Raw genomic sequence first — 26,377 nt, 5'->3', positions numbered from 1 at the left:
CTCCGTCTGACTCTAGCACACCCCGGGGTCGAAAGAAGGAACCCTCCGCGGGCTCAAGCCGTGCTCGCGTGCCGCAGCTGCCGCCGCCGCCGCCGCCACGAGGACCCGGAACCCCTTCTCCCAGGGGCCAGAGCTCGAGGGGCGACTGTCCAGGCGCCTGCCGGAGCCCCGCGACCGCCAGCACCCCTCTCACCGGCACTCCCTGACACCGGAGCTTGGGCAGGCCGCCAGCTCCACAGCCCAGAGAAGGTCCGGCTCCCCGATGAAGGCGCCCCACCCGGTCGTCGGGACGAGGGAATTAGGATTTTCCGCAGGCAATGCTGTAGACGACCAAACTGACGCAATACCTTCGCTAGGCCTCCGCCTGTGGCGGGAGGGTGACGTCATATCTCAGGGACCCGGAGGCCCTCGTCCGTGACGTTTGAAGCGGGCGACGGGCGTCGGGGCGGAGCGGTAGGACGGAAACGGCGGCCGGACGGGTGGTCGTGTGGGCGGTCGGTGGGCTTCGCCCCGGTGCTTTTCCTTGGCAGCTGTCTCCCGCTCCACTTGGCTCTCCTTGGGTCCCAGGAGGACTGTGCGGCCAGCGCGGGAGGAGTCCGGGAGGGGAGAAGAGGCCTCTGCCCCTCGCCGTGGAGCCTAGTGGAGAGACCCCGCCGCGCCCGAGGATCCGGGCCGCCGTGCCCCCGGTGCCGGCGTTGTGTTGCGAGCGGTCGAGGGAGGAGGAGGGGGAGGTGTCCGGCCAGCGGCGGGAGTGGAGGAGACGTGGATTCTTGGCCGTCCCGGTTCTGCGGGCGACCCCTCGGTGAGTCCGCTCGCTCCTCCGAGCCTCGCTTCGGGGACTGTTTGCAGACCCGCGTCTTGGACCCTGGTGCGGAAGGCGGGGCTGGGCGCTGCCGGACCCCGGGTCGGGGAGGGGCGCTGGAGGGGTGGGGAGCCCCGGACCCCGAAATGCCGGACGGCTTCTGCTCCCACCTGCTTCCAGCCGAAGGAGCCGGAGCATTGGAAAGGCTTGTGCTAACCAGCGAGCCCGAGGGGATCTCAGCTGGACGGAACGTGAGCGCCTTCGTGGAGGAGAGACCTGGGGTGGTCTGGTGGTCTGCGAGGAGGGTCTGGAGGAGAGGGGGTGAAGGTGGTCCTTCCTTCTCGAAGAGGACCGAGAGGACGACATGACTCGCAGTTGGCTTTGGTTTGAGGGAGGAGGGGCCGTGCGCCGTCCCCAGCCTCACTTCTTCCTCCAGGCGTACACCCCGGTGTATGTTGGGGTGCGACCCTGGCCCTTCTAGGCTAAGGTCTTTTCGGGTTCTCCCTCTCAGTGAGGTGACGCGCATTCGGGGAACAGGCCTCTTTAAGAAGCGCGTCAAGGGATGGCCCCATTAATTAAGAACAAAATCAGTCTGGGAGAAGAAGACCCTCAGAGTTGCTGGTCGAGAGAGTTACTCTTGACGTTCACTGTGAGCCAGGTGGGCCCAAAACAGCCATTAAATGGAGCTTGGGCAGGGACCTATTGTGGTTCAGTGTGTGAGCTTCACTGTGAGAGTGAAATGGGTTTGAGGGTTGGTCTTTGAGAAAAGAGAGAAAGGAAGGAAGGAATCAAGGAGTCTAGCCAGTAAACCCTAAGTTAACCGGGCAGCTTCCAACCGTCCAAATTTACCTTCCTGTGGGCAGGGAGGAGAGGGAGAAGAGGAGGAAGTGAGGCTGGGGACGTTGCACAGCCCTCCTTCATTCAAATCAGAGTCAACTGCAAGTCATGTCATCATCTTCCTGATGTCAAGGTCCTGTCCGAAAACCAAGGACAAACACAAGCTCACAGCTTGGGACCCAGCTCCCTCTCCCTCTTCCAAGGAAGATAGAGTTTGATGGTTGGAAGCTTGCTTGAGGTAACCTAGTAAGAGAAGAATTTGAACCCACATGTTTTGAATCCAGAACCACTGTTCCTTTCTTAGTACCATGCTACCTGTCTTTCTGCATTCGTTGTAGAAACGCTCAGTGCTTTTGTTTGGCTTGCATGAGGCCCACTTTGTGTAAGCTTGCACAGCCAAGCCTGTCCTTTGTGGAACTGGATGTCAGGAAGCAGTTTGTTTAACTTCTTTTTGATTTTCTTTAGTGTTGTTGTAGAAGATGCCTAAAGTAAAAAGAAGCAGGAAAGCTCCTCCAGATGGCTGGGAGCTCATTGAACCTACACTGGACGAATTGGATCAAAAGATGCGGGAAGGTGAGGAGAATCAGTTTTCAGTTCCTATATTAGACTGCAATCTGATTGAATAACCACTTTGTTCTGTGTACACTTCTGGAACCTTCCATCTGAATTACGGCACTTCATTACAGTGACAGCACAAACGCATGCCCATTCTTTGCTTTAATGTTTTTGGACACCCACCATGTGATGCATGGAAGGATTACTGAACTTGGAGCCAGAGGACTTGAATTTTAATCCTGCCTCTACTACTTAGTACCTGTGGTAACAAGTCAGCAAGCATTTGTTAAGCCCTTACTGTGTGCTGTTCTAAGCGCTGGGGAGGCAGTTAGAAATTGTAGCTTATGGTTTACATACTTTCAAGTTTTGGTCTGTTTCTGTTATCCTAGGTCAGCAGTTGTCAGTTTTCATTTGTCTTTGCTGATCATCCTTTCCGTAATGTCTCTATAAATATTGTATAAATATTCTTATTGTAGTGATTCCTACCTGGATAGGAACTTGTAGAACAGAGCTGGTATGGGACTTTTTTGTGTATGTATAAAGGGATGAGCAGATTACAGTCCTGCAGCTAATAGGTGCTCTATAAATATTTGTGTTGCATGAATGCTACTACAGACTCTTTTGTGGGACATGAAAATAACCTTGGTGTGGCTTTTAGGGTACTTACTCATTGTGGAGGTTCACGTTCAAGTTTTTGTAAGAACTCAGAAGTGATCAGCTTTCTTGCTCTGTTGTAATAGCGTAACCGTAGCTTTTTCGTCTTACATTCCCAACTGCCTTTCTTTTCTCATGCTTGTTGGCTTGACTGATATTTTCCTATTCGTTTTTTGTGATTAACTTATTTAAAAAGCAGTGACTTGAGTACCCCCTATGTAGAATGTTTAGGCTTTCCAGTGTTGATCCATGGCTTTTCTTAAAAAAACAAAAAAGTGTTGAAGAAAAGACAATTTTAAGAAGAGTAGGGTGCAGTTACCCAGTTAGCACATCGTTCAACAACTGTGATGCTTATGCCATTTGACTGTTTTTCCCCGACAGGTCACTGTTGATGGAACTGTAATTTTGTGTACAGACTTCTTTTTCCCCTCAGGAAATTGTGTCTAAACCTGTCTACCGAACTGATGTGTCTTTGTCTCCCTAGCTGAAACAGAACCTCATGAAGGAAAGAGAAAAGTGGAATCTCTCTGGCCAATCTTCCGGATCCACCACCAGAAGACGAGATATATTTTTGACCTCTTCTATAAGAGGAAAGCCATAAGCAGAGGTAATCAGTTGAATAGGGTATTAGGCTTTTTGGTGTCTTAGTCTTTTCTTAGTGAAAGAAATCTTAACTTGAGGTTTAAATTACAAGAATAATTAAATTAATTAAGTAATTAAACCTTAGCAAGTGTCAGTTTTTTTTCCTGATCACTAAAAAAAAAAAAATATCTTGGTAAAATGTACAGAGGTACCGAACTTCTTCCCTTTCTCTCCCCCATACCTTATTGAAGGATGGTGAAGAAGAGTTCATATTGGAGTGGTATCTAATGTTTTTTTGCTCTGTCTGACAGAATTATACGAATACTGCATTAAAGAAGGGTATGCAGATAAAAATTTGATTGCCAAATGGAAAAAACAGGGATATGAAAATCTGTGCTGCCTCCGTTGTATCCAAACTCGGGATACCAACTTTGGAACCAACTGTATATGTAGGGTTCCAAAAAGCAAGTTAGAAGTGGTAAGCTTCTTCCTGCTGATACCATTCTGAATTTTATTTTCTGTAGGTTAATAATGTTGTGTAGTATTCTAATAATGTAATCACTTGGGGTTCATTATCTTTGTTATGTAGATCTTGATTGTAATGGTATTTGTTGTGGGTTTTAGTTCTCATTTATAGTCTGCTGGTTCCTTCCTTTAACCTGGCCATTTCCCTAATGGCTGTCTTGTGTGTCCTTTTTTCTACTTACTGCATGAGATGGGCGAGATTTGGGGGTACGTAATTTACGAATGGCTGTAGGGATAATAGTGAAAAGATGTCTGATTGCTTCAAATCCTTAAGGTTCAATCCAGTCCCAAGATCTGTAGAATTCATTTAGCTGTCACTTCAATTAGGCTTTGTTTAGGATTAAATTTTGTTTTCCTTTTTACGTAACACAAAAAAGTGATGTGTCTGACTTTGTAAAGATGCTAAATAGAGCATCTCATCTGCAATATCTAATTCATTTACGACATGCAAAGTTCTTACTAATAATAGAGATTAGGGAGTGAAGGGGGACTTACACCATGGCTAGAGCCTTTATGCAAATCCGTTTTTTCACGGGAAGAATTTATATTATGATATGTTTTACATAGTTGGTGAAAAGCTTGTCCTTTGCATATCATTCCATACCATTACAAAGTTTAAAAACTCGAATTCAACTTAATTTTTATTCTTTGGGTAACTTGTTTTTTTTTGTGCTGTTTATTCACTCATGTCACACATCCAGTAGGTCAAGTTAACAAGAGGTTAACAGGTGATAGAATCAGTTTTTACATTGCATCCATCACAATAAAGTGCCTCCTGCCTCACTGTTCTCCAGGATATGTCATAGCCTGCCTTGTTTTACAGGGGCGGATCATCGAGTGTACCCACTGTGGCTGCCGAGGATGCTCTGGTTGACAGGTTGATGGACACACAGATTCCATTTCTGGCTTATTTTTATTGTGCATCTCTGAGTAGCTGTTAAGAGTGAACACTCTTTCCTGGATAACTTGTGCTCTCCACAGCTACAACCTGTGATTGGAGCAGGGTGGGAAATGAAAGATGGTGTTAATCAACTGTAATTATTTTTGATTTAAAAATAAAATCTTTAAACATTGGTAACTCGTAGTTAGTTTGTATACAACAGGATAATATTAAAATATAGACAAGATTTTCCTTATCATGCCACTTAGAATTCATATGTATGGATTAACTTGTTTTACACATGTAAAAAATTATAGTTTAAAAGTTTGTATTTTCCTCATGGCCCTGTAGGGTTAAGTAGTGCAAAATCTCCATTTTACAGATGTGGAAACAGGTTCACAGAATTGAGAGTTGGTAGGGACGTCAGAGAGTCTTCCAATCCAGTACCTCATGTACTGGTGGCATCTGAGGTGGATATGCCTGGTTCTATGGCCACTTTCCTCCCATGCTATAGGGTTTCTAATATTAATAGGAAGAATTCAGGAAGGGTCAAGTGCCTTGCCACAGAACGAATAATTGAAAGGCAACACTCCATCTCATGTCTTTTGACACTTAACCTTACTATAGGCCACCTCAGAATAGAGATATCCTTATAGTTTGAACATAAAGAAGGTACCATACCAGGATTTTCAGATTTGGAAGGGACCTCAGAGCAGCCATTCCTTCTATCATACCAGCTTCTGCACAAAGACCCCCCAATGAAGGAGAACCTACTACTTCCTGAGGGCCTCCAATCCCCTTCTAAATAATGTAGATTATTTGAAGTTTCTCCTGTAATTTAAAATTGACTTCTCAACTTTCACCCATTATTTCTAGTTCTATCTCCTGGGGCCCAAAATAACAAATCTAATCCCTCTTCCACATGCCATCCCTTCAGATACTTGGGAGACTGCCATTATGTAGTTTCCTTTGCCTAGGTCTCTAGGCTAAATATTTTAACTCCCTTTCCCTGAGCCCATCAGCATCCTGGCTACCCTCTGGACATTATTTTTTTGGTACACTGTTCCACAGACTAGTTAAAAACAGCCTTGTGAGGCTAGTAATTCAGGAAACTAAAGCTGGTACAACCAGCAGGTATGTAACAAAGTCTACTGAAAGCATTCTAAAATGCAGTAAGACCCCAGTTATGTTCTGGCCAGTAATGAATACTGGACATAGTTAAAGTGCCATGATTATCAGACACCTGAACCCAGGCTGCTTCCACTTCTTTACGTCTCCTTTGTGGACAACTAGTCATCTAACAGTTGGAGATTTCTAGGTTTTTGCAACATGTCCCAAAGTAGGTCTATGCTGTCAGTCCTCTGAAGAAGATCATCATAGTGTCTGTTCTTGCTGGCCTCCCATGCCTTTGGTTGCTTCAGTCTCTTCACTAACTGCGTCACTCTTAGGTTTCATCCTGTATTTCTGCCAGGGATGGGGAGTTTCTTCTGCAGGCATCACTTTCAGCCACTGCTTGTAGAAAGCTCGAAAACCATCGATCTTTTCCAAGTAGGTATTCTTCTTTTTGTACTGTAATTGAAAGATCCAGTTATATGAAATTTAAGACTAGGAATAAAATAGCCTCCATGAATGAAATACTGAGGAAGAAACTTTGAGGTGAGGTGAGAAAGGGTCTCTCATTAAAGCTTGTTACATATAGTTTCATTTAATAGAAAAAAAAGAGACTGGAGGGTTTCTGGTGGGGAATGGAGGGCATTAAGGTCATGACTCAATGTTTTATTGCAGAACTGGCTTGACACTGTAAATATATTCTTAGACATAATGGTAGCTTATATTTTTGTGGTGCTTTGAGGTTACAAATTGCTTCACATACAGTAACTCAACTGGTTTTTACAACCCTGCAATGTAGGTTGGACAAGTATCCATCCCCATTTTACTGACAAGGAGGAGAAGCTGCCCCTCCCTGAAGTGTGCCAGTGGGGAGAGATTTCTTTAACCCTTTTATCAAAGCCCTTTACTGCAGCACTGACAAAATGCCTTTTCTACTGTTTGCCTCCCAAACTCTTCCTGTTCTGCAGTTGGCTGCAAGGTTTGGGAGACCTGGGTTCTATACAAACTCTACCATTGTGACCCTGGGTGGCTCATATTTACCTCTAGAATTGAGCTTCCCCACTTTGTAAAATCCCCGTAGCTGATCAAATCAGTCTCTAAATCTATACCACACAATGCTATGACTTCTAGAAAACATGGCCATCATTACTCAGAGTTCTAGGAGAACACTGAGGACCAGAAACTACTCTAGCGTTAAGAGAAAGCTATGTAAAATTTCATTGCACTAATTTGACTGTTCCGTTTGCAAAGGACTCTTCCTTGGCTACCCATCAATCCTCTGATTGGAGGATTTGTGTCACAGCCAAGAGGAGATATTGAAAACTTATTACCAGTGAGTAATTTGGCTGATACCAGCTTAGGAATTAAATGGGAGTTTAGTAGCCAGAGAAGGTTGAAGTGAATGTGGATTTTACCACCTTCCACCTGGCTCTAAAAGAATTTGCCACTTCATTCTCAGGACATGTTTTCTTTAAGACTTAGGACACATACCCTGTCAAATGTCGGAGGGTATGTAGCAGCAAACTCTAGCTGTCGGATTATGACTTCATTCACAGGGACCTCGTTCTTCTTCATGCTCTGGAGAATTTCTGTGAGATAAGTGTAGTCCAGCTTCTTCACAGCTACATTGATGAGGGTGCTGTAGATGTGGGCGTTAGGGATCATCTTGCATTTCTGAAACAGTCACAGATGTTAAATAAACAATATCCACCAGCTGGCTGAGGCTAGTAGAGCTTTTTGATGTGTTGTCAAGGGTTAGATCTGAAGGAAGTAGGGGTTAAGTGAACCTGTTGAGATCTCAGGTCAGAGAGAACCAATTTGTCAGATCGGGGCTTATACCAAGACATCAAGTTATACTATCGTTCCTTGAAACAAATATGGGGCACCCAGGGAGTTAAGGCAAGCTATGTCTTTTCCAGTAACGTGGGGACACAGGACAACCACAGGGAAAGAGAGGGAACAGTATGTTAGAGGTAAACACTTGAAGAGAACTCTTCATGGTGGGGTAGTGATTGCTAGAACAGGCCCATGACTATTTTCTAGAAGCACAAAACAGACCAGCCCTTTAGCGAAAAAGGTCATTTTTGACTTTGTATACAACAAAGCATTCATGCTGATATAGTTCAGAGTGTGTGTGTGTTTGTGAGTGTGTGTGTGTTTTTGAAGGAAATGGATACTAAAGGGACTTGTGTCTTTTCTCTTGGGAAATGTGGGTTCTATGAATATTCTTGGTTATGGCTTCTGGTAGAGCCAAGATGGTGGAGTAAGGAACTCTTCGAAATGCACCTCCAAACAACTATAAAATAGTGTCTCAAAATAAATTCTAGAGTGGCAGAACCAATAAAAGGACAGGGGTAAAACAATTTTTAAGCCCAAGACAACTGGCAGGAAAAGGTCTGTTGCATTCTTTTAAAAAGGGAGCATAGCCCAGCACAGGCACCATCCAGGCAAGCCAGCAGCCAAGCCTTGAGCCCCAGTGATTCGGTGGCCCCTGATGTAGTAAGGCCCAAGAGGCCCATGGCATAGCTTAGCAGTGAGATATCCAAAGGGCTATAAAACTCTATGCCCTTTGATCCAGCAATACCACTAGAAAGATTCAAAAAAGGGGAAAGGATTTATTTGTGCAAAAATATTTATAGCAGCTCTTTTTATGGAAATTGAGATGTCCATTAACTGAAGAGTGGCTGAACAGGTTGTGGTATGTGATTGTAATGGAATACTATTGTGCTACGAGAAATGATGAACAGGTAGACTTTAGAAAAACCTGGGAAGACTTAAATGAACTGATGAAAGTGAAATGAACAGAACCAGGAGAACACTGTAAATACCAACAGCAATGTTGTATGATGATCAACTGTGAGTGACTTAAGTTATTCTCAGCAATACAATGATCCAAAATAATTCTAAGTGATGAAAAATGCTATCCACTTCCAGAGAAGTAACTTCCAGAACCTGAATGCAGATTAAAGCACACACTATTTCTCACTTTTTCTTTTGGAGGAGGGAGTCTGTTTTCTTTTGCAACATGACTAATATGTAAATGTTTTGCATGTACATGTATAAACTCTATCAAACTGATTACCGTCTCAGGGAGGGAAGGAAGAGAACTGACAACTCCAAATCTAAAAAAAAAAAGTTAATTGTTTTTACATGTAATTGGGAAAAAAATAATAAAATATTAAAAAAAAGAAAAATATTCCTGGTTATGCCTATCTGGAGTAGTGAAAGATCAGGAAACAGACTGGTGATAGGATGAGTGAGATGAAACATCTCCAAGCTTGGCTGTATTCTGTAAGTCTGATACACCCACTTAAGGCCTCCCTCCCTCTTCTCTTCTCTAAGGGTGTTGCCTCCCTAGTAAGAACCTTATTTCCAAATGCTCACCCTCAACCAATTAACCAAGCTTTTGTTTAAGAAACCAATGAAATCCTACCTCTTCCATGAAATCATAATGTTGCTTGACAAAGGAGAGGTGATGACTATTTGTTCTAAACTGGAAACTTTCATGCCCACCACTCCATAATGCAATGCAGACAGGACTTGGGACAGTTGAAAGTGTGCTGGATTTAGAGTCAGAAGACCTGAGGTATACATGTGAGCTAGGCCATTTCACCAGCTGTATGATTTTGGACAAGGTCTTCAGGTTTCCTCATCTGTAAAATGAGGGGACTGGACTAGATGATCTCCAAAGTCTCTTCAAGCTTTAAATCTATGCTCTTATGATCCATTTATAATCTCACCCTCAAATAATATAAGTTACAGTTTCCTAACTTCATAGAATAGCAACTAGACTTGTGAACTGATTGATTTCAAGCACACTTTTACATGGTGAACTCCCAGTTCAGGGTAGCACCTTCTCCACATCTTACCATCTCAGAGCAGGGGTTTTTAACCTGGGGTCTACAGACTTGCAAGGGGTCTGTGGACAGATTTCAGGGGGTCCATGAACTTGGGGGAAAAAATTACACCTTCTTATTTCAACATAACTGGTTTACTTTGTAATCCTATGAATTTTATTTGATGCAATTAAAAGCATTATTCTGAGAAAGGGTCCATAGACTTCAGCAAACTGCCAAAGGGGGTTGTGATATAAAAGAAGGTTAAGAACACCTGTCTTACAGGGTTACCTAGGGCAGAGGGAAGTTAAGTGACTTGCCTGAGATCACATGATCAGTGTATCTCAGAGGTGAGACTTGTAACCAAGCTTTCCTGGGTCTAAGGACAGTCCTCTCTCATACCATATGCTCCCAATTTCATTGCTGCATTAATATTGCTACCACTTCACAAATATGGCACCTTAAGAGTTTGCAGAGGTATTTTCCTGGAATAATCTGTGTGCTTATCAAAACCATCAGAGAATGTAAATGTCTAAAAGAAAGAACCGAGCAGCTTCCTTTACAGTGCCAACCACAGTACTACATGAAAATGTAAAGGGGGGTTGTTAACCACTCTTTCTCAACTGGATACCTTAATCACGGAGGCCTCTTTATTACCTTCATGTCTGAGAGTAGCTGGATTCCACTTTTTTTCTCGAGGCAGCCTATAGCCAAGTTACAAAATGTCTGCATATTAGGGGTGAGTCCTCTCCTTGACAATATGGGAAGCAGACTCTGAAAGAATAGACATTGATGCCATCAACAAACATTTCCTGAGCACCACTGTATACAGGGCACTTTGCTAGGTGCTGGGGAGAGAAAGGATAAGGCAGGCTCCCTTAGGCCTTGTGGATTTTACCATCTAAGTCACTCTGTGGAGTTGTTTCACTCACACAATTGCCAAAGCTTCAAGGAAAATGCCTACCAGTTTACTGAAATGGGGTCAACATAAGGGGATGAATTTTGTTCTTTCTGATGCTCAGGGACCCTCCTAAAGTAAGAAGGGCCTAAGGCAGGGGTGGGGAACCTGCAGCCTCGGGACCACACGTGGCCTTGTAGGTCCTTGGGTGCGGCCTTTTATTACAGGGATTTGTTCTGTAAAATTTGGGTTCAAAGGGCTGCACTTGAGGACCTAAGGGCCACACCCTTGGCCTAAAGAATAGACAAAAGTGTCAAGAAGGCTGTAACAACTCAGATTTCTAACCTAGCAACAGGACATCTGAGAGGAGATGAGAAGCAGCTAAAAGCGATGGGCAGCCAGGAAGAGTCTTATTACTAAGCAATGAAAAGGCACCTTTCTGAAAGGACCCAGACCTATCAGGCAGTGATCAAATCCTGTGGGAGAGACAATGACAAAGGAAGGGGATTGCTCACCTCAATGCATTTTAGTGTCTTCTACAATGAAGAGGTGCCAGTGCTTACCTTTGCCCCTTGGAGGTCTCCTAGTTTGCTCTTCTTCCTCACCAATGTGTTGAAAAATGTAATATCAGCTTCTACTTTGTGCTCATCAAGAACAGCCAACAACGAGGACTCTGATGAACTGTTTGGCCTGACGATCTCAGCCAACAGTGTCAGAGTTTTGATATCAGGCTCTACGTGGTCCTCCTTCATTTGACTCAGGAAACCATTCATGTCACCCATTAAAGCCAACCTGTCAGCTGGAGTAGCAAGAGTCCCTAAAGAGACCACATTCACATGAGATACCCTGAGATCCAGCAAGTTTGGCATAGGGCAAACCGGTTGTGAACACTGGGCAAAATCAGCTTTCACGGGCACCAGCCTCCTTGGACTTTGGGTTAGTACTACCAGGGAATCAGCAGGTTTGGAATCAAGTCCTCCTTTGCCATCTTCCCACTCAGGCTGAACCTCATTGGCCTCTCTGGCTTTCTGGAGGGCTGGAGGATCCTGGGCCTCCCTGGGAATTTCCTGAAATAGCTGCCTCTCCAGGGAGTCCACATCCAACTCAGCTGAGGTGGCCTTCTGTTCCTGTATTTTCTTCCTTTGGTGCTGCTTGCCTGCCTTCAACTGGAGCAGGGCTGGCTTCTCTTCCATCCTCAGAAGCAAATCTGAAGCCACTGCGGGGTCCCCTAGGTCACAGTCCCGTGCTGCACACAGCATCAGATTGTAACTGTGAATATTAGGCTCAATCCCCATTTTCAACATCTGTCTCCAAACCTGCTCCAGAAGAAAAAGTGACATATCTTTTTGTTTTCTCTGAAGAACCTACAAGACTATCAGAAGGCCCCTCAGCTCCAATGGCTGGGGCAGCTAGAGACAGAAGCTCAGATAAGAGTATTTTCTGGGGGGTTGGGATGAGACAAATGGGGTGACATTGGCTTCAGAGCTCTGGTTGTTGAGGCTACTGAGGCAAGGAATTTCTCTGAGTACCCAGTCTTAGGAAGGTGACCTCTATCCCAAACCTCATCTACAACAGTGCCCAGGAGAGGGAGGCATGCCAGCATAGCTGACTGATGTCTCCATGATTCTCTATGGCAATATTTATTGACAAATCAGGGTCAGTGGGTTACATCCGAACAATGTTCATGATAAGGTGGATTTTGGGGAAAAAATGTGCCTTTACTTTCACACTGTCCTTTTCAGACAGGCATTTTTATGGGCAAGAAAAACAAAGGGACCTCTACACACCAATCCCTGACACCTCCCCCCTTTCCCTTAGGGAAGGATAAATGACCCAGATTCCAGTCTCTCTCTGCCATTCTACCCACCTCATCTCTCACCTGGGAACACCACATTCTTTACCACTTAGCATACAGTTCAAATATCTCCCTCAGTACCTTGAAAGGGTTGCCCCCAAAGACCTTGTATTCACAACACTCAGGGGGAGAAGTACAGACCTGCAAGGCATATCTGAAGCCTATCTTCTTGTCTTGTATGCAGCCCATGAGCAGGAAATTGAAAGTCTCTTTGGTGATAGCATGACCTTTGAGTACAATTTCCTAGAGCAGGGGAAAAATGTATTATCTGAATGACAAGGTCATAAGCCCTTAGAAGGAAGCATCTATGTCTAATTTTATTTATATGATGCTCAATATGATGATTTCTAGGTAATTTAGCACTCATAATGAAAGAAAAAGAAAATGAACTGTAACTCTTAAATATATTTATCCTTTAGAAGATTAATCTCATATCTCCATCTGTGAAGTACTTACATTCTCCCTCCCTGCCCATGCATGGACACACATCCATGTCACTACTGTCTTAAACTTGCCTGCTTCCTTATGTTTTCCTAGAGGGCAGAGTCCATCCTGAGATGATTCTTTAGGGAGAGAGCTACCACATATTATCATGCCCATAAAGATGCCCTAACCAGGTGACTACAACCAAGCTGTCTAACCACTCTGGACCTTAGTTCCTCATTTGTAAAATGTTGGGATAGAACAAGGAGGTCACTTATGTTAACTGCACTCTAAATCGATGCTCTTGGGAAGCTCCATATGGAGGACACAAGCAGGCCAACTCTCCAGAGTATTATTTCCTTTCATTTTATTCCCACTAACCCTCGTCTTCCAGAATTCTTGAGAAGCTCAGCAGCCCTAATGGTCCAAAATTCACTGAATAATTCTGTCTAGCACATAAGGCGATACAAGCTGGGGTAATTCTGCTCACTATCTACCTTCAACATCCCCTCACTGTGGTTCATGTTTCCAAAGTGAAGAGTTCAATCTCTTGAATGTACAACATCACCTTAACTTCCAGATTATTTCTTCCAGTAACTGCTAAGAGGCCTCTTAAGTACATGGGTGACTGGGCCAAAAGCCACACTGGCACAGCTGAGTGAGAAGGGGCAATGGCAGACCCAATCTACGGGCCCACCTCTAACTGGACAGAGCAAGAGTGAGCAATGCCTCTTGATCTGGTACCCATCTCTTGGCCTGCATCTCTGATCCTGCAACAACTAGCTGCTCACTTCTGTTCTTACCCATCAGTACTTTAATGCTCTGAAGAAACCCTAGGTCTGCCTGGGCCTGTCCTTGTGATAAAAGCTTGCCTGGATCCTGATTCCCAATCCTGCCCTTTTTTTTCCCCAGAAGGGAACTGTACCTCTTGATCCCTGCTGGTTGCTCTACCTGGCACAGTCAGTCCTCTGGTGGGAAAGGACAGTGTTGTCTGATTCCTTACTTGAAGCTGACAATGGCAGTGGAGAGAGCTCTGGGTTTGTCAGAGAGACTTCAGACACCCACAAGCTGTGTGACGGGGGGCAAGTCATTGGCCTACTCTCAGTTTCAGGTTCCTCATCTGTCTGGGCCTAAATCTGTAATCCTATGATCTGTCTTCCATACTTCAAGGTTCTGAATAGGTAGCTGTAGAACTACAGTCACAAGTGGTTCAGGTCTTTCAGAAACTGTGTCTTTGTACACTTTGGGAAGGAAACTGCTGCCCCAGGTGGCAGAGGGAGTCTGGATTTTCCCCATGTCCCTTTGCTGGATAGGTAGAGGACTTCCTAGGGTTCTTGGCCTATTATAAATTGTTTATGGACACCTCCTCTCCCCCTTAATGGCCTGGGGTGAAGATGGCTTTTGTGGTGTTGTGAGGGCCCCCACAGCTGATGGGCAGACAGTATTTAAACTGAAACCTCAAAAGTTTCTGTGTCATTCCATTGTTAGGATGGTTAGGCTGCTCTGCTGCCCACTGAGGAATTCCCTTATCACAAGACAGTCCATGCCCTTTTATATGAATCACGGTTTCTACTCTTTCATTCCCTACATTCCCTCAGTTTCCCACTCCACCAGTCCCCCCTAGTCAATGACTCTCTGGTGGAGCTGGAGGTCATGCTAGCTGACTTGTAGCATGAGTAGGGGCAGCCAAAACAGTCTACAGAAAGAGGTGAGCCAACATGGAGGGAAGGCTCTGGACCACAGAGGGAGAATCTTGTCTACCCTTCCCATTCCTAGAATCTGGCAGGTGGAGAGAAGCCTGCAACCTACCAGCTGGGGTCAATGCCATTCAATTCAATAGAGATTAAGGTACTTGCTATGTGAAAAGTACTGTTATGTTCTATTGAGGTTTGTCAACTTGACACTGAACTGTACAATCTTTAACAGCCCTTGCCCATTATCACTGATAGCAGATGAGCAGAAAGAGAGATACTGTTTAGTATCTCCTAAAGTCAGGGAAGAGACAGGGCCTATTCTATTGTAGCGCCTGGTAGCCTGGCAGAGAGGTATGGGTGTTAGAAGACAATGAGAGCCAGAGAACAAGAGCATGCTCTGGAATTGGTAGAAAGAAGTCTCTTCCCAATGTCATTTCAATCCAAGGACCAGGGGAAACATTCTGAAGATGCTGATGGTTTCTGGAATCCCAAACCTTACTGGCTGAGTGAAGTCAGGAACAGGGGACATGGATCTGGCCAGTGATGAAGTTTAGGGAAGTATGTGGCAAAAGTGGGAAATGTATTCAGCTCTCTACTCTGCATTTTGCCACCTGATTTCCCTTCCTAAATCTCATGCTGATGACCATTTTCTGTCTTCTGTCTCACCCCTTTAAATTCTGGCTTTCTGAAGAAATCACCCAAGCCTGGTCTTCTGGTTCACATTTATTTCAAATCTAATTTTGGATCTTGCCCCTCTGTCCAGAAGAAGGGCTGCCACCTGCTCAGGGTTGGTGACTGCCTTAAATCACAAACCAGGTCAGGCAAGAAAGTATCAATGTCAGGTCTCTCTTTTTATAAAATTTAAAATACTATTTATAATAGTCCAAAACCCTTTTAGCTCTCACTAAAAATGGTGATAAATAGTAATATTTCCAGTAAGAGGGATGTGATTAAGAGTATTTTTCATTTATCAAAATCTGAGGCTCAACACCTGAGTTACTCCCACTCTCTACCTTTGTTTAAAAAAGAAAATGGAGTCAGAGGCCAATTCTATCTTTAGTTCTCTCCCCCTGCCCCATGCCAAAGCAAAACATACTCCTATATCCTTTCTGACCTGGCTGCACAGCTCTGGGACTTCTCTGACTGACTTCCTCCCCCAGGTCCTGAGTCTGCTACCTGCTCTTCCCTGACTCTGGCTTTTCAACTTCCTTTTTGTGTTATCTTCTCCCATTCAATTCTAAGGTCCTGGAGGATGGGGCCATCTTCCTTTTTTCCTATTTGTATCCCTAGCAAGCACTTAGTATAGTGCCTGGCCCATAGTAGGTGTTTAATAAATGTTTACTGACTGCTTACTGACCAATATCAATTCTGAAGGCTGGCCTTCTGTGCTATCCTATCACTACCAAGAGGGAAGGGAATTCTGAGACTCTGGTCTGAACGCTAGCTGCTGGCTACAGAAGCACTGGGCACTTCTGAACATTCCTGAAATCATTCAGAATCATTCTTGATCCCCAAAGTAAAGATATAAACCTGTGCCCTTACGAATATTCATTCTTAACCCTAATGACATGAGTTTGGTTCCAGAGAAAATGCACAATCAGCTCTGGCTCTGAAATGCCATGACATCTGCTACCTAAGCTGAGATTCTTGTTTTCTACCTAGGTGGAGAGGAAAAATTGTGGTGGTGGTGGTGGTGGGGGGGGGGGCGGGGAAGGGAGGAGACAGGGAGGCCAATAACACCAACTGAACACCCGTGTGTATAGGCAGCACCATTTTAGGCAACCAGAGGGTGGAAGGAGTTGAATAATAATTTTAAAAAAGATCCCTACCTTGAAGATCTCAAAACACATCCTGGTGTTGGCACAGAGGGCAGCAGCTTTCAGTAGCGCATGATAAGATTTCAAGTTCAGTTCGATGTTTTTGGCCCGGAGCTGTTGATGAAGCTTTAGGGCACTCTGTAGGGCAGAGTCCTTCCATGGTGATTCGGCACAGGCGTTAAATAGGGCTGTATAAGTGGCATCTGTGGGTTCCAGATGCCGTTTCTTCATCTATCATGAATAAAATAAAGCCAGAACTGAGTACCTCCCTTGGACAGGACCAGAAAACTTCCCATTGGAAACCACTGATTTGCTTGATTTTGACCTCACTGAGAGAAGGGAGAAATGAGATACTGATGAGAAGCCTCATTAGGATCAGTAACTGGAGGTGAGAACTGGGGCTCAAGGCATGATTTCGGGTACTGCCAAGGAGAGAGACTGAGAATCTGATTTCCCAGCCTGTCCCTGATCCAGGTCAGCTGGCACTGAAAGCCTCTAAGGCAGTAGCTCTCCAAGGAAGCCTTGGATTTTGTTGAATGTGCTGTAAATTGTTTGGAATTTACACTTCCAAATGCACAAACAACTCTTTCAGTTTTCCTGAAGTGGGTAATGGCAAAGAATACTATGCCATGAGGAAAAAGTTTGTGAACCATGGTTTTACAACGTCTCAGGCAGCAACCAGCCAAAGCTACTTTTAAAAATTAGTGATACATTTTAAAACATAATTTTCATTGATATGTTACCTAAATTTCCCCCTTTACTCCCTCTTCCTTGGAACAAAGGACTTAAAGCCTTGGGGAAGCCTTTCCGCACTTCCCGTAATTCCAGTGCTTTCCCTCTGGGAATTATTAATTCTGTTAATTATTTCCAATTTATCCTGTATATAGCTTGCTTTGTACATATTTGTTAGCATGTCAGCTTCCCTCATTAAATTGTATCCTCCTTGGGGGCAGTGACTGTCTTTTGCCTCCTTGTATCCACAGCACTTAGCACAGTGCCTGGCACATAGCAGGTGAACTGATTTTAATATTGATGAACTGATTTTAATAGAAAGAGGAAAGAAAAAAAGGGGAAAAATCAGCAAAACAATCAATACTTTGCAAAAAAATCTGAACCTCCCACCCCTTCTCGGAGTTAATAGGGTAGGGGAAAGAAGATATCTCTTCCTTCCTTTTTTCTGGAGTCACCAAAGCCATTTTTTACCTTTATGTGCTATTGACATTATGTGACAGACCTAAGACTAACTAGACCCCTGGGTGACCATGGACACACAGTTACTTTTAGATATATATGCATATATTTGTGTATATTTGTATATACATATATAACACACACACACACATACATACACGTATGTATGTTTATTTATTTAGTTATGTATGAGTTTCCTCACCTGTACAATGGGAGTCTAAGGGCAAGCAAAGTAGGATCTTTTGCTGCTTTTGTTTTAGTATAATCAAGTGCCTCTGACTGAATCTTGCCTTTATCAACCAAGAGTCTTTACTAGGAGTAAAGTACAGAAACAAGTTTCTTTAACTAGAAACAGTATATGCATTTGTATTGTCAATGTGATTAAAGATCTTCCCTACTCATTAATGGGCCCATCCATTAAAGGGAGTTTGATTAGGGAAGATTTGTAGGGAGGCCCACAGGTTTTGTTAATGAGGTACTGGTTCTCAAGGGTTGGGGTGCCCTCTGGCTCTGAAAAAGGTATAAATCCTCTGAGGGTGAGGTTTTACTTTGGGGCTGTTTTTGGAAGAAGTTTTGTGTCCCAGATTCTGGGAAGCTGCTAAGGAGCCCCCCTGGCTTTGAAAAGCCAGAGGTTGGTGCTTCCCTTTCTGGCAACTATGGTCAGACAGTTGGATCTGTCCATTGATTTGCGAAATACGTATTGCTTTCTGTTACAGGAGTAACAATGCTAGCTTTACCTATCTTATCCAGTTGTGGTGGGGTCAGACCTTTGCCAATCCTCAAATAGAATGTAAGCCATGAGATTACTGTTCTCAGCCCAATATTTCCTGCTGTCTCTCAAATACTGAGAGAAATAAGAGTCCCAATTAAAGCAAAGCTGAGTGGGTGTTCATGTATGTTTGTTTTAGCCTTATTTGTTCAACAGACCCTTTCCTTCCCTTCCCTGGGCACTCACGTCATTGTAGAGCTTCAAGGCTTTCTTCAGGTAGCCTGCTCGACCACAGCCTCCAATCAGCACTGTATAGTTACATTCAATGGGTTGGAGACATTCCTCCTTGAGCATCTGCCTCTCAAACAGATCCAGGGCCTCAGCCAACTGCAAGATACCGCCAGTAAAGGAGAAACATGGGAAATGACATTTAGGCCTGGTATAACATACACATACACATGCATACAAGTACACTAGTTATATGCATGTTATATAAGTTGCTATTAATAATTAAGTATTAAGCAATGATTAATAGCGTATATAAGTATGTATAGGTATATACACATATACATACCAGGAGAGGTTGATTTAGAGCAGGGGTAACCTTTTTTGTATCATGGATCCTTGGGAAGTCTAGTAAACTATATGGACTCCTTCTCAGAAGAATGTTTTTTTTAAAAAATTATTTTTTGAATCCAGAATGTTTCTCTTTGTTACTTTTAGTCTTACAGACCAAAAAAACAAAAATAAGGGAAGTTTAAAAAGTATGCTTCAGTCTGTACTCAGACTCCATCAGTTCTTTCTCTGGGGATGGATAGCATTTCTGGGGATGGATAGCATTTTTCATGACAAGTCCTTCATGTCTTGGCACCAAGCTGTATTGCTAAAAATAGCTCAGTCATTGACAGCTGATCGTCATGTAACACTGCAGTTACTGTTTACAATGGTCTTCTGGTGCTATTCATTTCACTTTGCCTCAGTTCATGTAAGTCTTTCTAGGTTTTTCAGATGCTTTTAAAAGAATGCTTTTAAATGCACAAAATAAAATACACTGGATTACAAAGGAAAGCAGGTATACTGAAATACACTTATCAAAACATTTTAAAAAACAAAACAAAGTAAGGGTGGGGCAGAGCCAGGATGGCTGAATAGAGAGACAGACCTCTAGCTCTCCCTCCAGAGCCCATAAAATGCCTGTAAAAAATGACTCTAAACAAATTCAAATGCAGCAGAGGCCACAAAACAACAGTGAAAGAGATTTCTAGCCCAAGACAGCCTGGAAGGTCAACAGGAAAGGTCTATCACACCTGGCTCAGAGCAGAACAGAGTGCAATCCAGCCTTGGCATGCTTCTCAGACAGGGCTGGAGCAGGCCTCATGGCACAGAATCATGGGTAGGAGCTGCAGTTCCCAGATTTCTCAACCCAAATGCCAAAGACAGTTTCAAAGGTCAGTAAGAAAACTCTTTCACTTGGGTGAGAGGAGAGTGTTGTCTGACCCTGGCCCCAGGGTGGTGGCAGACAACTGCAGCAGCAGCATCCACTTTTGAAGCCCCTGACCTAAAGACCCTGGGGGAATTGAGAGGCTGATATGAGTCTCAGTTCTGAGTGGTGGTCCTGGGATGAGGAGGAGCACTGGCATGGTAGACGTGGTCATGACTGTGGAGAGGGAATCCTACTTGCAGATCCAGGGCAGAAAAGAGTGCTAGTGATTGCTCACAGACCAGAGCTCAGGCCAGGAGAGGAGTAAATTCCTCTCCCTTGACTGTGCCACCTTAGAGGAACTGAGAACTTACAGGTCCCTAGAGTATACCCTCCACTTAACAAAGGACTCAAAAGTCAAGTAACTGGCTGGGAAAATGCTAAAAAAAAAAAAAAAAAAAAAGGGAAAAAAATAAGACTAGAGAAGGTTACTTTCTTGGTGAACAAGTATTTTCTTCCATACTTTCGGATGAGGAAGAACAAAGTATACCATCAGAGGAAGACATAAAATTCAAGGCTTCTACATCTAAAACCTCCAAAAAAAATTATGTAATGATCTCAGGCCATAGAAGAGCTCAAAAGGGATTTTGAAAATCAAGTAAGAGAGGTGGAGGAAAAACTGGGAAGAGACATCAGAGCGATGCAAAAAAATCATGAAAAGTGAATCAACAGCTTGCTAAAGGAGACTCAAAAAATGCTGAAGAAAATAAAAACCTTTAAAAATAGACTCACTCAAATGGCAAAAGAGGTCCAAAAAGCCAATGAGGAGAAGAATACTTTAAAAAGCAGAATTTAGCAAATGGAAAAGGAGGTTCAAAAGCTCACTGAAGCCTCCTGAAAGAGATCCCCAAAGGAAAACTACTAGGAATATTGTAGCCAAATTTCAGAGTTCCCAGGTCAAGGAGAAAATATTACAAGCAGTTAGAAAGAAACAATTCAAGTATGGTGGAAATACAATCAGGATAAAACAGCATTTAGAAGCTTGTCAAAGAAGATAGGATTTTCAAACCAAGAATCACCTACCCAGCAAAACTGAGTACAATACTTAAGAGGAAAAAATGAAATTTCCATAAAATAGAGGACTTCTAAACATTCTTGTTGAAAAAACCACAGCTGATTAGGAAATTTGACTTTCAAATACAAGAATCAAGAGAAACATGAAAAGGTAAACACGAAAGTGAAGCCTTAAGGAACTCATTAAAGTTGAACTGTTTACATTCCTACACGGAAAGATGTTATTTGTAACTCATGAGATCTTTTTCAGTATTAAGGTAGGTGGAAGGAATATGTATATATACATATATATATATATGTAGATAGATAGATAGATAGATAGATAGACAGATAGACAGACAGATATGTAGGTGTGTATGGGTATGTATGTATGTGTATATTACATATGTGTAGGAATGTATATATACATGGGTGTATGTGCATCTGTATAATATATACACACACATATACATAAGCAGAGGGCATAGGGTGAGCTGAATTTGAAGGGAGAATACCTAAAAAAATAAAATTTCTGTTGAATGGAATGTACTAGGAGTAAGAGAAAGGGAGAGGTAGAATGTAGGAAATCATCTCACATAAAAGAAGGAAGGAAGAGATTTTACAATGGAGGGAAAGAGGGGGGAGATGAAAGGAAATAATTGAGCCTTACTCTCATGGGATTTGGCTTAAGGAGGGAATAACACACACTCAACTGAATATGGAAATCTGTTTTACCCTGCAGGAAGGCAAGGGGGAAGGGGACAGGAGAGGGAAGATAACAGAAGGGACAACAAATTGGGGAAAGGGATAATCAGAAGCAAACACCATTGTGAGAGGACAGGTCAAGGAAGAGAATGGAATAAATGAAAGGCAGGACAGGACAGAGGGAAATGTTAGTATTTTAGGGTTAGTATTTTACAACATAACTATTATGGAAGTATTTTGCATTGTTACACATGTATGGCCTATATTGAATTGCTTGTTTGTTCAATGAAGGTGGGTGGGGAGGGAGGCAGAGAATATGGAACTCAAAGCTTTAAGAATGAATGTTAAAAATTGTTTTAGCATGCAACTGAAAATAAAGCTCTACAGGCAATGGAGTATAGGAATCTATTTTGCCCTACAGGAAAACAGAAGGGAAGGGGGATGGAAGAAGGGTGGATAATAGAAGGGAGGACAGACTGGAGGAAGGGGTGGATGGGGTGTATGCTATCTTGGGGTGGGGTGGGGTGGGGAGAAAATTTTGAATTCAAATTCTTGTGGAAGTGAATGTTAAGAACCAAAAAATAAGTAAATTATATACATATATATTTAAAAAAAATCCAAGCTCATTAACCTCAGATTAAGAAACTCTGGTCTAGAATACAGAAATATTTTCTCTGGGGTAGGGAAGAAAAGAAGAGAAGAAGAAGAAAAGAAGAGAAAAAAAATCCCTAAGAGGTCTCCATTGCTACACCAATAACCATTCTGGGGTTCCCATCACCTGCTTCGCCCTCCACTGTCAGCAAATAAGATAAAAAGACAGATATCACAATGACTTTGTGCCAGCCCAATCCAGAAGGCCACCCTCCCTCTAATTCGATGTCCTACATGCACATCCCATGATGTGTGCTTACTTTGTCACCTGGATTAACACCAGGGAGATTTCCCTTAGTAGAGACTTTGCCCAAGCCTCATTTCTTCCTTTTTTAGAGCCCCCTACCTTTCTGGTTCTCAGCTGTCCTTGCCTGAGAGGAAGGCAGGGAAGGACAGTTTTTTGATGAGGGTCTTGTCGTTAAAAAACAGTTCTTGTTTTTTCCACATTGGGCTGCTCCATCTGTTGGGGCTGTAACATGTCCCCAATCCTTCTGCCTTTATATTTTCTTTTCCATCCCTCTCTCCCTACTTACCCTGTACAACATGGACACTTTGTCTCTTTTCACTGGTTCCCTCTCCTAATCTTTAAATGCCCATCTTTATACCTTACCACCCCTTCAACTCTCCTCTTCTTCTCTCATGGCTGAATTCAGCCTAAGGAGAAGCCCAGCAGCTGCTCTTCTGAGACTATGTGGTTATTCTAGGTTAGACAGACTAGAGCTTGTGAGGCAAAAGAAACCTCTGGGCTCCTGGTGGCTATGTTCCAGAGCCCTCTTTCTTTTTTTTTATTTTTTATTTTTAATGTTCTACAATCACTACCATAAAACTTAGATTTTTCCCCCCCTACCTACCTCCCACCACCCCGCTTCTGCCCCAAGAGAGCATACAATTCTATATAGGATCTACACATACATTCCTAGTGAATACATTTTCACTATAGTCATGCTATGTCGATCAAGTAAAATAAATGGAAGAAGTCATGTAACAAATCAAAACATAATACACACACACACAAATGATCTGCTATATTCTGCGAATGAATTCCACAGCTCTTTCTCTGAGTGTGGAAGGCATTTTGCCTTAGAAGACCATTAGGAATTTTTTTTTAAGTTCCTGCGTTGCTATGAAGTTCCAAGTCTACCAGAAAAAACTCTCACACACTGTGGTCGTTGCTGTGCACAAAGTTCTCCTGGTTGTGCTCCTTTCGCTCAGCATTAGACCGCATAAGTCCTTCCAGGCCTCAGAGCCCTCTTTCAAACAAATTTTGGTCAATGCACATTTACTGAGTGCCAACTACGTGCATGGCATTATGTCTTGAGCCTTATACTCAGTCTCTGCCTCTAGACAGCTCCCTCTAACTGGGGAGAGAAGACATAAATAAACTTAGAAAAAAGAGCTAAGAATTTGTCAAGTGCCAAATGAGGACTATGATAAGTGCAGGCCAGTTCAAATGGGAGAAGAAATCAGTGTGGGTTGAAGGAATCAGAGAAGGCTTCTCAGGAGCCCAGTTCTGATGACAGCTCCTAGAAACCTTCCCTCTTCTCGAACAATGGACTCAGCCTTCTTTGGGTCAGGGAGTTGTTGCTTCATTGGGAAACCCATGCACCCCTCCTCAGAAGAATGTTCCTAAATGCATAAAATACACAGGATTATGAAGGAAATCCATCATATTGAAGCACACATCAAAATATATGAAGAAAACCTCCAAAAACCAAGTTTATAGACCTTGTTATGGATGGAAATGATGTTTCTTTCCTTCGAACTGCCAGAATGATGGAGGGCAGTACTTAAGTACAGCTGAGGCAGCCAGACTGTGAAGTAGAGTCAGGAAGATGTGAATAAAGCCAGCCTCAGTACTAAGTGTGTGACCACGGGCGAGTCACTTAACCTCTGTCTGCCTCAGTTTCCTTAACTGTAAAACGGGGAAAATAACAGCACTTACCTCCCAGCGGCTTTGCTGTGAGATCACATGAGACATTATCTGCAAAATGCTCAGCACAGCACCTGGGACACTGTAGGCTCCATAGAGATGTTTATCCCCTGTGCCTGGCACCGTAGGGACTTAAATACTGGTAATATTACATTGGATTTGTGTACAAATCCCATCCCCCATACAAATAGTAAGCTTCCTGGGGGCAGAGACTGAGTCGTGTTTCTCCTTGTATCCCCTTCAGCGTCTAGTACAGGGCCTTATCCAAAACAGCTTTTCAGTTAAGTATATTGAATGAATGAATGAATGAATGAATGAATGAATGAATGAAGAGGTAAGACTTGAAGGACGAATGGGGGCTATAGGCTCTAAGAAGGCAGGGGCTATTTTATTTTGGTCTACCCAGGGCTGCCTGGGACACGGCCGATAAACCACAATGTTTGTTCAATTAAACTGAAGAAGGCAAAGGGGATGCCATCTGAGGATGGGGTCTTGCTGGTATGTTTAGGGTTCAGTGGGTAAAGAAGTCTGAGTGGAGGAGGAGATTCTTATAAGAGTTCTGAAAGTGATGTGTCAGTCAGATGTGGTTTTCATAGGAGTTAACCAAGAGCTAGGGGACTCACCTTGTCCTCCTTTATCAGCCTCTTGCACTGAAAGAAATACCAATGAGGGGTGTTCCGCCGCCCCTTCCAAGGCTGCTGCAGTACTTTATCTTCCTCATCCTCATATTCTTGAAGCCTTAAGTTGTGAAAGTCTGCCGTAGCTTTACGAAACACTTTTCTGGATGAATATTTGTCAGACAGAGTCCCAAAAGTCTCTTCCTCTTCATTTCCATTTGTGTCCGGCTGGGCTGGAGAACAAGATTCACTAAGCACTGCAGAGTTGTTGTTTACTTTTTTCTGGGGCCAGTCATTTGAGTTGAATTTGGGGAGGGAGGAACTGAATAGTCTCAGCATCCCACACTGAGGTTTCCATCTTGGGCATCGGAGCAGCTGGCATGAGCCCCTCTGAAACACCAGGCTCTTTCCTTGAGCTACCCATCTAGTTCCATTGGGGCCCACCCATGGATTAAGGTGTCTTAGGGCAAATGATCCTGCCAGGGAGGGGTTGGAGAACAGCTGTATGATTTTCATGTCTCCTCTTCCTGCTGTCTACTACCATGGATGTTTCACTGATCCAGTCTGGGTCCTGGAGTCAATTCAAATATTAAGGGGAAAAAAAGTAAGGAACTGCCAAACAGACTCATATAAGGTTTTTATATGAATTATTTTGGATAGCCTGCAGAGGAAAGAATGTTGATTTAGACACCAGATCTAAGTTAGACTCCTGGAAGTCACTATGCCACTTTGTAAAAGGTCGTCAAGCCACTTCTCTGAGACCCAGTTTTCTCATCTACAAAAAGGGATAAAACTTGCTTTATTCTAGAGGATGGCTGTGAGGAAAGCCTCTTACAAAGCATCACATAGATGTATCACCCCTCAGACTACCTGCAACTCCTTTTTTTGGGGGGGGGGGCAATCCCAGGCTCATTCTTTCCCGGGGTGGGAGGGGAGTAAGTCTCTAAGACCCCCCTCAGCCGGGCTGTTCTCCAACACGTGAAGGGCGCTGCTGGTGGCCCCCACCCCAGGGGTGAGAACGATGTGTACAGGCTTGGAACAATGTGGGGGGGAGGGGAGAGACCCTCAGGTCAGACTGGGGCCTGACGTCTTCAGGAATCCCAGCCCTCTCATTCTACAGACCCAGGGAAACGCTGTCCCGGCGCGGGCACTTGGGCCCGACCCCAAAGCTACCGTTCGGCCATTCAGATGGGGGTGGGGGCCAAGGCCGGACTTTCAGTCTGAGGCAGGCAGGGGCCCAGGCGGCTTCCACCACTGCCTGCTGCTGCCTGGCAAGTGGGTTCTTTCCGGGCCTCAGTTTCCCTGTCCGTGCAACGGGGAGCGAGAGCTAAGGCCCACCACTCCATCCCAGCTCATGCGACACTGGTCTGCACAGATGCTGGCGCTGGGGCTCAGGGGGTGGAAGGATATTTCCGGGTCGGTAAGCAAGTGATAGGGCGAGAGTCCCCCAAGCTTCGTCCCCGGCTGCACTCACCCTGCCGTCCCCGGTCCGCCTGCCCTGCGCGCGCGGTGCGCAGGCGCACAAGCGCCCCGGCAGCCCCCAAGGAAGCCTCACCGGGACGCGGTCCTCTCCGCCGCCGGCTCTCGGAAGGAAGCCCGGGAGAACGAGAGCGAGGGAACCGGCGCGACAGCG

At 44.1% G+C, this 26,377-nt stretch overlaps 2 protein-coding genes across 5 annotated transcripts; one reads left to right on the top strand and one right to left on the bottom strand.

Moving 5' to 3' along the window:
* Positions 1-116: 116 nt before the first annotated feature.
* BUD31 (BUD31 homolog) lies at positions 117-5,033 on the top strand. Of its 3 annotated transcripts, none has more exons than XM_072597636.1 (5): positions 117-802; positions 2,105-2,212; positions 3,333-3,455; positions 3,742-3,908; positions 4,779-5,033. In XM_072597636.1, the coding sequence occupies exons 2-5, from the start codon at positions 2,119-2,121 to the stop codon at positions 4,827-4,829; spliced, it is 435 nt and encodes a 144-aa protein (XP_072453737.1). In that variant the 5' UTR covers positions 117-802; positions 2,105-2,118; the 3' UTR covers positions 4,830-5,033. The 3 variants fall into 3 exon arrangements, with proteins under 3 accessions (XP_072453737.1, XP_072453739.1, XP_072453738.1); XM_072597638.1 differs by having other exon boundaries at positions 773-1,053; XM_072597637.1 differs by lacking the exon at positions 117-802 and adding an exon at positions 1,666-1,877.
* On the bottom strand, positions 4,579-26,362 carry PTCD1 (pentatricopeptide repeat domain 1). 2 transcript variants are annotated; one of them, XM_072597623.1, is made up of 9 exons: positions 26,300-26,362; positions 24,751-25,315; positions 18,615-18,755; positions 16,481-16,699; positions 12,676-12,777; positions 11,243-11,995; positions 10,439-10,555; positions 7,437-7,619; positions 4,579-6,404 (listed from the first exon to the last, which is right to left on the bottom strand). In XM_072597623.1, the coding sequence occupies exons 2-9, from the start codon at positions 25,258-25,260 to the stop codon at positions 6,210-6,212; spliced, it is 2,220 nt and encodes a 739-aa protein (XP_072453724.1). In that variant the 5' UTR covers positions 25,261-25,315; positions 26,300-26,362; the 3' UTR covers positions 4,579-6,209. The 2 variants fall into 2 exon arrangements, with proteins under 2 accessions (XP_072453724.1, XP_072453723.1); XM_072597622.1 differs by having other exon boundaries at positions 26,219-26,354.
* Positions 26,363-26,377: the final 15 nt, after the last annotated feature.

Source organism: Notamacropus eugenii, chromosome 3, assembly GCF_028372415.1.
Source record: "Notamacropus eugenii isolate mMacEug1 chromosome 3, mMacEug1.pri_v2, whole genome shotgun sequence".
NCBI classification, from domain to species: domain Eukaryota; kingdom Metazoa; phylum Chordata; class Mammalia; order Diprotodontia; family Macropodidae; genus Notamacropus; species Notamacropus eugenii.
The sequence above is the reverse complement of the archived record's forward strand: the minus strand, read 5'-3'. Positions and strand labels throughout refer to the sequence as shown.

What these genes read in the sequence shown, in the direction of transcription:
- BUD31 (XM_072597636.1), top strand. Translation starts at nt 2,119, where the DNA reads ATGCCTAAAGTAAAAAGAAGCAGGAAAGCTCCTCCAGATGGCTGGGAG. An exon ending in GGATCAAAAGATGCGGGAAG is followed by an intron (nt 2,213 to 3,332) that starts GTGAGGAGAATC and finishes TTGTCTCCCTAG; the next exon opens with CTGAAACAGAACCTCATGAA. An exon ending in GAGGAAAGCCATAAGCAGAG is followed by an intron (nt 3,456 to 3,741) that starts GTAATCAGTTGA and finishes TCTGTCTGACAG; the next exon opens with AATTATACGAATACTGCATT.
- PTCD1 (XM_072597623.1), bottom strand. Translation starts at nt 25,260, where the DNA reads ATGAAAATCATACAGCTGTTCTCCAACCCCTCCCTGGCAGGATCATTT. An exon ending in GAGACCTCCAAGGGGCAAAG is followed by an intron (nt 10,556 to 11,242) that starts GTAAGCACTGGC and finishes CTATTCTTTCAG; the next exon opens with AGTCTGCTTCCCATATTGTC. An exon ending in AGCTACTCTCAGACATGAAG is followed by an intron (nt 7,620 to 10,438) that starts GTAATAAAGAGG and finishes TGACTGTTTCAG; the next exon opens with AAATGCAAGATGATCCCTAA.